At 53.1% G+C, this 10,536-nt stretch overlaps 1 protein-coding gene across 3 annotated transcripts; it reads left to right on the top strand.

Moving 5' to 3' along the window:
* The first annotated feature begins 2,537 nt into the window (after positions 1-2,537).
* LOC131402679 (ral guanine nucleotide dissociation stimulator-like) lies at positions 2,538-5,900 on the top strand. Of its 3 annotated transcripts, none has more exons than XM_058537282.1 (4): positions 2,538-2,745; positions 3,229-3,298; positions 4,808-4,876; positions 5,296-5,900. In XM_058537282.1, exons 2-4 carry the CDS (start codon positions 3,257-3,259, stop codon positions 5,476-5,478), a joined length of 294 nt encoding a protein of 97 aa, XP_058393265.1. In that variant the 5' UTR covers positions 2,538-2,745; positions 3,229-3,256; the 3' UTR covers positions 5,479-5,900. The 3 variants fall into 3 exon arrangements, 1 of the variants encoding a protein (XP_058393265.1); XR_009218885.1 differs by having other exon boundaries at positions 2,552-2,745; positions 3,229-3,332; XR_009218886.1 differs by lacking the exon at positions 4,808-4,876 and having other exon boundaries at positions 2,603-2,745; positions 3,229-3,332.
* The last annotated feature ends 4,636 nt before the right edge of the window (positions 5,901-10,536 follow it).

The raw sequence follows: 10,536 nt of genomic DNA, 5'->3' as shown, positions 1-10,536 counted from the left end.
TGGTCTTTGGGTCCAGAATAAGGGCTTCCTGTCCCTACAGAACAAGGTGTGGAGGGAGAGATGGGGGCTGTGGCTGGGGCGGGCCTGTCAGAACCTTGCGTCTCACACATCTTTTGATTCCCAAGGGAAGGCTGAGGTCTGGTGGCTTCCACTCCAGGAAGACAGGAGTCAAAGAGCTATGGATGGGTGCCAGGACCCCTGGGAAGCAGAGGGGTGGCTAGGCTGAGTTGTCTCCAAGAGACACATTCCATCACAGACCCATGTTAATCTGTCTCTTCTCCATATCCACCTCTTCTGACCATCACCTCCAGGCCCAAGACAGGAGGTCTGTGAGCAACCCGCTCAAAAACCGGCCTTTGCTCAATCCAGTTGCACAAGTACATGGAGGGTTGGGCTGGGCTGTGTCCCGGCCCTTCAGGAGAAGAGAGTCAGCAGGAAGAGAGTCACGACAGGCTCTGTGTTCAACTTGCTGGATGAGCAGGGGCTCATCCCCAGGATGGGAACGGGCAGGCATTGGTGCCTTGCATGAGAAGTGTGCAGGGAAAGGACAGGCCTCTGACTCTGTTGCCAAATTGCCTCCCCCAGTGCCATCTCTTCTCTGGTGGGAACCTGCCTGGACCCAGGGCAGGATTTCTGGGAACCCCTGCACTTTCCCTGCTTCAAGATGAAGCTGACATCTCTGCATCTCAGCTTGCCTGGCTCGGAGCTGGGGAGCCACGCCTACTTTCTCCAGCTCCAGCTGGAGTATCCAAGGCACATTGAGGCAGATCTGGAAGGTGAGAAGACTGCAGTCTGGGAAGATGATTTGAAGGATCTTCAAAGTCTAGTTTCCCTTAAAGGCAGTGGGGTCTTTCCTGACTTTGACAGGGACCGTGGAAGTCAGCTACTTGAGTGACACTGTTTCTTTCTCCTGCTGCAGTACCATCTCCAGAGCTCCCTCCAGCTCCAGAGCCAGAGCAAGGGCCAGCTCCACGGCTAGATCCAGCTCCAGCACTAGTTTCACCACCTGTGCTAGAGCTGGAGCCAGTATCACCTCCATCAGTCCCTCCAGGACCAGAGCCACCACCAACATCAGCTCCAGCCCCAGTGCCAGCTCCTGAGCTGGAGCCAGCTGGACCATTGGCTCCAGGGAGAATCCTCACTCCACCTGGAGAGATAACAGCAGAGCCAGATCCAGCCCCAGAGCCCGCCTGCCCCTGGGATGTGACCAGCAAGAACCTGCTGAGGGAGGAGAAGCCTGACTTCTTGGAGTTCCCTCTCCGGCTTGTGGCAGAGCAGTGGACACTGATGGATGTGGTGAGCAGCGGGGCTCTCAGGGCCGGTGGGGTCGGCCTTTGCTGTGCCTTGAGCTGCCCCACACCTGCCATTTCCTGATCCAGAATCCCATGATCTCGGTCCAGCTTCCCTGCTTACCCTCATGTGACCTGAGCAGACTTCTTAATTCCCAAGCTTTTGCTGTCCTCATGTGGACAGTAGAGATGGACACTGAGAGCAGCTGCCATGCAGACTGGCTGTGCAGATGGACGAGGTGGAGCAGAGAGGACGTTGGGCAGAGTCTGCGCTTTGGTGGAGCGGAGCACACTGAAGTGCTGTCTTGTCCTGGGTAGTTCACTCATTTGCCCAGGAGGCCTCAACAGCCTCAGCACTAATTAAGCACCTCATGTGTACATGACTACAAGGCAGAAAAACAAAGCCCGTGGTTGTTGCTGCCTTGTGGAAATGTGCCACTGAAAGAGGCAACAGACCCTAGGATGGTCAGAATGGGTGGGAGATGCCCCTAGAGACGGTCAAGCAGGAGCCGAGTTCTGGTGCTTGGAGGAAGTGAGACTGTGCAGCGAGCAAATGCCACTTCCCTGCGCCACAGTATCATGTCCTGGGTCATCCTGTGCTGGGTGTCCTCAGGGGACACAGGCAACACCCAGGGACTCACACAAGCCTCAGGCCGCATTATCAGCTTCCTGAGCTCAGGCTCTCACCTCTGACTCAGCCTGGGACTGGGGGCTGCGGACGCTGAGCTGGGCTGTGCCAGGGCTGGGTGACATGCCCTGTCCTCCCCAGGAGCTCTTCAAGAAAGTGATGCCCCACGACTTCCTGGACTCCATCTGGTCCCAGTGTGACAACAGGGGCAATGAACACCTGGCACCCACCATCCATGCCAACACGACCCACTTTAACAGAATGGTCGAATGTGTCGTCACCACCTGCATTGGGGACCCGAGCATGATGGTCCAGGACAGGGCCAGGGTGGTGGAGCTCTGAATCCAGGTAACCAAGGTAAGATGTGGGAGGCCCTGAGAGCCCCTCTCTGGAGTCGGGGGAACTGCCCCTTCTCCTTTCTCAGCTCTCGTGTTTGAAGTCTGTGTTCTGAGCACTTGCACAATCCTTAGGCCCCTCCTGCCAGTGCCTCGATGACCTGACTCCTGGTCCCAGTGGTGGGAAGCTCACCCCTTCCTGGGCTCCTTCCTTGGCTTGAGCTAAAATCCTCCTCCTGGAAGTATTCCTCATCAGGTTCCAGCTGTGCCTTTCCTGGGTTCCCTGAGCCGCTGTTTCCTCCAGGACAAGAGACGTCAATGAGGCGACAGAAGCCAGAGGAAGCAGGGCTCCAGCTCCCTCTCACAGCTCATTCTCTTCCCTTCCCCAGGAATGCCAAGGCCTGAGGAACTTTTTCTCACTCCATGTGATCCTCTGGGCTCTGCAGGGCCCCTCCATTCAGCATTTAAAAGAGACATGGAGATGGGTGTCCAGGTGGGTAGGCCTCTCTCCATGCTTGTACCACCTGGGTGGACCAGACCCCGCACAGGGCTGGCATTGCCCTTCAGTCAGTTGGGACCTCCTGGGAGACAGCAAACCCTGGCGATAGAGTCTGACATGGTTGGAAGGCTTGGAGTCTTTCTGAAAATTTAGGCCAGTGGTTCTGCTTCAGGAATCAGTTTCCCTAAGTGACAGATCCTGGCTTGAGCCAAATTGAAGGTTTTCAAGTATTTTCAACAACAGAACTCTCTGTCCACATGAAATTAAGACTGTTTAAAACACATCTGCTGAGAAGATAAGAGAATGGAGGCCCCAGGTGACAATAGGAGAGCCCCCTCCCCAGTCCCAGACACCTCAGGGCTCAGAGGACACAGTGAAAACGCTCATCCAGGCTGTCTGGATCTTCTGGGTTTTCAAACAAAAGGAATTTACCCTCAAACCACTCCATAGTGTTTCTTTCCTTTTTTCCCTCCTCAGGAAGAACTGGACAAAACTTAAAAAGTTGATGAAAACTAGCCAGCGGGAGAGCAGGAAGCTGCTCAAGGAGGTGAGTGGAGGCTGGAGATCTGGAAGGAGGGGAGGTGAGGGGGGGAGAGACCAGGCAGGATGTGCTTTGGGAAGTTTTTCATTTAAGGTTCCATGAGAAATAACGGTCTGTCTTGTCCAGCTTGACAGGAAGCAGGGGGTATGAGCTGCAGGGGCTGGTGGGGACTGTTTGGGGCAGGACGCCTTGGTCACGGGATACAGAGGTGTCGCCTGGACTGTTCCAGGAGGTGAGGAGCTGGCAGAATGAGCAGGTCTCTGGCTTCCATGCGGACCCATCAGCTGGCCCTCTTCCTCCAGGCTGGTGGGTGGATGGAGTGGGTGGGGGTTCCTTTCTTCCTAAAGCAGCCCAGCCTGTCCTCAGGAAGCCAGGCTCCTGCTGCTCCTTCTGTCTTCACTGCACATCGCAGGGGAGGGCACTCTGCCTGCCCCAGGGATGGGCACTGTGAGGTCACACAGGTCTTGTGGACACAGGGGCTGCCCAGCCTTGGGCCAAATGGTGGATCTGGGACAGAACTGTGTGCTCTCTGGGACTGTGTGATCTAGCCCTATAGTGGTCACTGCTGACAAACCAGTGAGTCTCGCCCGGTGGCTTGTTGACAAAGATACACCCCAGATGGCAATGAGAATTATCGGGGAACCTACAGATCCTTAATGGACCTTCCTGAGAGGACATTAGAAGTTTCCAAGTGAAAAAGGATGCAAATGTCACCATTACACAGCGCCATGGTCACCCCCTCCACTGTCACTCAGATGTGGCACAAAGGGGTCCCCGTCCCCCTTGGAGGAGTTCTGTGCAGGGTTCATCCTGAGGGGATTCTAGGGAGCTGAGGCCTTTGGCATGGCCTCAGGTCCAGCCTGGTGTCAGAGAATCTCAGGGGGCTGGAAAACACAGAATCCACTTGGATAAGACTCCGAGACACCTTGTGCCACCCGATCCATGGCTCAGGCTGACTGAGGGCCTCAACACACCCCGAGAGTCAGGAGAACAGGACCTTGGTCAGAGGTGTGTCTGGAGGAGGAGTGAAGGCCAGGGGCCAGGCCCTTTGGCTGGGAGGTGGGGACGGTCTCCTCTGTGGGCCCCTGAGCAAGTCACTGCCCCTCTGTGGGCCTCGGTCTCCTCATCTGGGAAATGGAGGGAGATGATCTGTGGTGCAGGCCTCACAAGAGTGATGAGGTACAAGGGGGAGAGGAATGTGCAGGAGATTTGCGCTCCTCCTCCTTGAGGGGGGAGGGGAGAGTACTGGTGACAGTCAGATGACACTGAGTCCTCAGGGGACCCTGGGAGGCCTGGGAGTCCTCCTCACACTTTCCTGATAAGGAGAGAGGCTTAGGGGCCTGGGCAGGCCTGAGGGAGCAGAGGAGGGAGTGTTGGAAATGCGAGTGATCTAGAATCAGAGCACTCTGGAATGGGAGCAGCCATAGACACCAGATGTCCGAGGTCCAGGATCAGGGGCCTGGGAGACACGGGGAAGGGAGCATGGCCTCCCTGAGCCTGTCCTTGACCCTGCAGGACGTGACCTCTGTGTGGGCCACCTTAGAGATGGATCCCCAGGGAGCCCAGGAGAGACAGCAGCAGCAGGTGAGGGGGCCTGAGGGGGAGGGTGTCAGAGGAGGAGGTCTCTCTCCTCACGGCTTGAGGCCTCCCTAAGAGAGGGGTCCCTCCTCCTCCAGCCCAGCTCCTGGAGCCCCAGAGCCTGCTATGCCTGCCCTGGAAGTGACCAGGAGGAGGCCTGGGAGGGCTGGGCCCAGGATGAAATAGAGAGGGGAGGGGCAGGGAGCACATACTCTGGGATTTGACAAAAGCCGCCCCTAGGAGGTGACTGGGGAATTTGGGTGGTCCTGGAGGGGGCAACTGAGGGGAGGCCGCTGAGGGTCCTAGGCTGCTCTCTGTGGGAGTCTGTGGTGGGCAGGAGGCTGGGGTGAAGGGATTTGGGGGAGGGTCAATGGGGACACCTGAGATGTGGGACTCATCTCACCACTCCCACCCTGAATTCACAGGGTGTCGTCCCCTTCCTGGGCACGTTCCTCTATCACCTGAAGCTGCTGGACATTGGGATGGAGGATGATCTGGAAGTGAGTGAGCCTGGAGGTGGGGCCAGGGAGAAGTATCCTGAGGTTTGGGAGGCGATAGCCCTGCACTGGGCCCTGAGCTCTCAGTACCTGGCAAACCTTCTCTCATGAGAGCCCCATGGCCACCCCTGGGAGCTGGAGAGTCAGGCCCATCTTAGCAATGCATGAATAGACGTCCCACGTAAGCCCCCCACCAGGCTCCCTGGGCTGGTGAAGCTCAGAGCTGCCTGTCTGCAGAGCTGCAGGAGGCTGTGTCTGAGCTGCACTCAGCCTCCCCCTCAGGTCCTGCCCCTGGGGGAGTGCCATCAGCCCCTGCAAGTGAGGAAGAACTTCTGTGGTCCAGCTGTCCCTTCCTCCCTGAGGCCCCAGTCTCCCCATCTGTCATCAGAGAGGGTGTGCTACATAAGGTCTCTGGCCTCAGCTCCCCTGTCCCTCCTGCTCTGGAGCCCAGAGCCTGGCCCAGTGTCAAGTTCTCTTTGTGGAAGGTCTGCCCTCTGCTGGGCCCTGACGTTCCTGCAGCCTGAGAAGGGGTGGGATGGGGGTTAGTTATGGGCTTAGGGGGCTGTTTCTGATGGACATTGGCTGTCTCCCTTCCAGGGAAATCAGGCCAACTTCCAGAAAGGATGTGAGGTGAGCAGGGGTGGGGAGGGTGGGGAAGTGGATATCACAGAGCTCCCCTAGCAAGACATTCTCTGGCCTCATCCCTTGGGTCAGATCCACAAAGCTGGGAATCCCATCACGTTGGTGAGTGTAGGGGGGGCTGGCATCAAGGACATCTTCCTGGATGAGGAACTAATTCAAGCCAACTGTGAGAACAGGCAAGTCCTGAATGGAGTGGGAAGGAAAGAGGGTTCCCGAGTGAGCACAGACCCCAGACCAGATCCTCACTCCCCACAAGTCCCTGGCAGGGTTCCCCACCCAAGCCCTGTCTGAATCCTGTCCTTCCTCCCAGAAATTCAAAGTCATCAGGAGGATCCAGCTGCTCCAGCAGGCTGCAAATGCGTATGACCTGGAGCGAGAAGAACGATTTGGGGCCTGGTTCCAGGCCATGGAGCCCATCAGTGTCCATGAGAGGTGGGGGGGACAGGAGGTGGGTGAGGGCAGGGTAGACTCTCTCTGATGGCCAGCTCCAGAGCCTGTGGCCTGGCTCGCTAATCAGCCTCAGAACTCGTAGCGTGGTGACCCATGGGGCACTGGGACTCAGCTGCTGGCAGGCTCTGGGAGGGGCACCTGAGGTGTGGCTCCTGGTAGCTCACAGGTCCACTCTGTCCTGTAGCTACTGTGTCTCCTGCCAGCTGGAGCCTGCACACCAGAAGGCGAGTAAAATGCGGCTCTTCAAGAGAAAGAGGAACCGGACATCATCCAGCTTAGGGCCGAGTGAGTGTTGGGACCAGCAGCGACTGAATCCAGGGGCTCAGTACAGCTTCAGGCTAAGCATGGGCCTGGATCCCAGCTCCACTGCTGACCAGGCCTGGGACGGGCCGCTCCCCTCTCCTCTCTGGGATTCAGTTGCATCCTCTGAAATGGGTGATGCTAAATGATGCCTCCTGCATCAGGGACAAACGGGATGCTGTTGATGGCCTCAGCACACGGCACAGGGTTTGGATCAGAGTGCAGGGGGGCAGGGAGGTGTGCCATGAATCTCGGGGAGGTACCCCAAAATAGTCTGTTTCTTCTCTTCAGCCGCCATGCATTTGGCGATGAGCCGTCACACTCTGGAGACCTCAAGTGCAGCTCCTCCTGACCAGCAGGGACACTGGCGCCCTCGGGGTGTACTGGGTCAGCTCTTCCCACCCTGAGTGAACGAGGACATCCTAAGACTTTCCCTGGTTTCCCCTAAAGCCCCAGAGGGAGGACACCACCCCCTCCAACTCCCTGAAATCTGCACCCCAGCGACTGTTAACCCATTGGGGAGGAGTGATATTATTTCTTTACTAGTAAATGGTAGATTTGACTCTTACATTATATCCTGTTTCTGTCACAGCCTGGGTGTTGTGGTGTGGTTCTTTCACTTCTTATGCTCATGTAAATGAGACACAGAATCTCACTTTCCTCCTTGAATTAAGAACTTGTGTTTGGTCACAGCTTATTGTATGTGGCAGAAGGGATGAGGGCCAACCTCCTCCCTGGCTACTGAATGAAACCCTCAAGTCTCCCTTCCTCAGAGGACAGGTGCATTTCTGTGTGGGTCACCTGGGCCAGGAGCAGAGACAGCCCCTCAGATCTCTCTGGATTTAGAGGTTGGAGGGACTTTCCCAAGCAGAGCAATAACCACTGAAATGTGGGTGTCTTTCAAATAGCACCTACCAGGACCATGTCCTTCCCCAGGACAGTGGCTGTCTTTCTACAGCTTTCCAGGAAGAAGGAATGTTTTTTGCTTCTCTTGTTGAGGTTTCTTTGATCAGATATTGGAACTTGCCATTTTCTTACCAGTCTCTGGATTTGCATCAACACTAAATGAGAAAAAAAATGTAAAAAGATAAAAGTTTGCATGTGTAACGGACAAGGACAGAGGAAGACCATGTGCAGATGGACTAAGGCCCCACAGGACATCCCCATCAGGCCGTCTCTAGGGCTCCCTATTCACCCTTCGCCTAGATTGGAATCCTCCTGGGATCCTGGCCCATGCTCTTGGAAGTCCTTTTCCCACTTGTTTCATATCCAGAGGGAAAGATTCATGATGCACCTTTTAAATCTACAACAGGACTTTGTTCCATAAACCTAACTGCTCCCAGTGAACTAGGATTTCCAACATCCCTGCACTTCCTTGTATGAGTCTTTTTGGGCAGAAATTCCCTAGATGGCCCCCAGCCTCTCTGTCAGAAACATCATGGCCATTCCTCCCCGGCTGGGCCTGATGGATCAGGGGTAAGCTCTGGTTTGCCAGTACAGTAGACCTTAATCCTGTCCACTGAATGACCCACACTATCCCTTGCTGCCCTGGGTGACATCTGGGCGCATGTGGTTCTGAGGTCCCTGGTCTCAGACAATCACTAGTTTACACACTCACTCGTGTTGTTACTGACTTGTCCCAAAGGGGCTGCTGGGCCTGAGGGCATAGAGCACATAGCCCCTGGGACGGCTGTGTTCTTTTCCCCAGTCTGTGCTGTGGTTATGTGGATTTGTGTTACAGGGCTGTGAAACTTTCCTGTTGGGAGTTTTGAAAGATGAGGCAGGAGAGGGGCAGGTATAGAAGTTGGTCCAGCAGGGGAATGCCACCAATCTTAGACACAACCTTACCAATTAAAATTCTGAAATGCTTCCCAAGTGGGTGGTTAACAGACACTGCTCAGAGCTCATGCCGAGAACCCACCCGACGACCTGGAGCTAAAGGGTTACCACCCGGCATTTTGAACATCATGCCCTGGAAACACCCTGTAAGACAAGGGCCATTGTCTTGAATTCCTTAGTACTTCTTCCCCCTCCTTTCTGAAGGCTGCAAGTGTCACCCAGGGTGGCCTTTTCAGTTCAGCCAGAAGCAGAGTAGAAATCCTGGTTCCCACAATCCAGGTCCTTCCTTTCAGGGCACTGCTATCCAGGAAAGAAAGAATTCACACATCCGTGTAGACAACACAAACACACACACTCATATCCCACCCAAATCCCAAGATGCTTGAACTACTAAGAGATTAAAAGTGACTTCAGAAACAGATCAACCAATTGCAAAAGAAGGGTTTCATTAAGATCCTGACTCAAATAAAATGTAAAACCAAGAAATAACCTTGACAAAACTGGGAGACTTTGGATATTGACTAGATAGTTGATTATAAGAATGACATTTTTATTTTTGTATGTGATAACGTTATTGTGTTTGTGTTCCAAAAATTCCTCATCTGTAAGAGAAACTGAAATATTTACAGCTGAAATGATGTGCTCTCAGCCATCTCCTCTGGTTAATTCTTGGGGTCTTGGTGTGAGGATAAACAAAGTCAGATGGTATAAGAGTTGACAATGTTCGAAGCAAGTAACAGGTTCACAGAGATTTATTTTTCTGTACTCTGAGTTTTAGAGATTTTTGAAAACCTTCAGAACACAAATTTGATAAAAACAGTATACTTGGTGTCCACATTACGCTGTTACAAATTAAAACATCACAAACATAAAGGAATGCGTCTCCTTCCTGACCTAAGGAAGCTCTCTCTCAGTCTGGCTTCTGTGAATGACCTGATGATGCCACCAATTATTCACTTATCACATGTTTGTTGAGTAATTCCTATGTGCTCTGTGCTGTGTGCAAGGCAAACACATTTCCACGACTCTGGATCTAGTGTGGGAAGGAAGGCAATGAGCCTGCTGCCAAGGTTCTCTAAGTGGAAAATAATGTCCACAGGGGGTATGCTCATTCTGGAGATTCCAAAATCAAAGCTACACAAGTTTGCCACGTAACAGATAAGAGATACTTAATTCATGATATAGAAATCACATATGTCTGAATTACCATGTGACCATGAAGAGAAAGACTGATGGATTTTATGTTATAATTAGATGCAAAATCATCGTGCTGGCCCCTGGCTGAATGGGTAAGTTTGGCATGTTCTGCTTTGGTGGCCCAGGTTCAGTTACTAGGCATGGACCTACAATACTCATTAGCAGCCATGTCGTGATGGTGACCCACACAAAAAGTAGAGGAAGATTGGCAACAAATGTTAGCTCAGGGTGAATCTTTCTCTGCAAAAAAAAAAAATTAGATGTAAAATCATAATAAAAATTTATGGAATCGGATTTAATATACATTCAAAGACAAATCTCATTCTAGTAGGTATCATCACTTCATTGAGTGTAAGTTCTAGAAAAACCAAGTGTAAGTTCAAAACACTAATTCCTCAGCTTCAATTATCCTATCAATTTTAATATAAAAAGGAGAAAACTCATGGTAAAGAAAAATTGAGGTTTACCATGAAAGGTCAAGATCATGATGGACGTTACAAAGAGATGCTGTGAGAGTCAAGCCTGTCTCATGGGGAATTTCTCAACGGCACCACTCTCCTTTTCTTCAGCACTGATGTTGCTTTCCTCACTGTGCTTTCAGGATGCCTTTCTTGGCTCCTTGCTCTCTCTGCCTCCCCGGCAATCTCGTCTGTCCTCGAGACCACAGTCAGTCTCTCCCATGCTTTTCTTCACTTTCTGTGTCTGTCTCCTGATATCTCTAGATGATACCTGTTGCCTGCA

The sequence above is a fragment of the Diceros bicornis genome, unplaced genomic scaffold, assembly GCF_020826845.1.
Source record: "Diceros bicornis minor isolate mBicDic1 unplaced genomic scaffold, mDicBic1.mat.cur scaffold_225_ctg1, whole genome shotgun sequence".
Lineage (NCBI taxonomy): Eukaryota > Metazoa > Chordata > Mammalia > Perissodactyla > Rhinocerotidae > Diceros > Diceros bicornis.
Note: the sequence above shows the minus strand (reverse complement) of the source record. Positions and strands in the feature narration are given on the sequence as shown.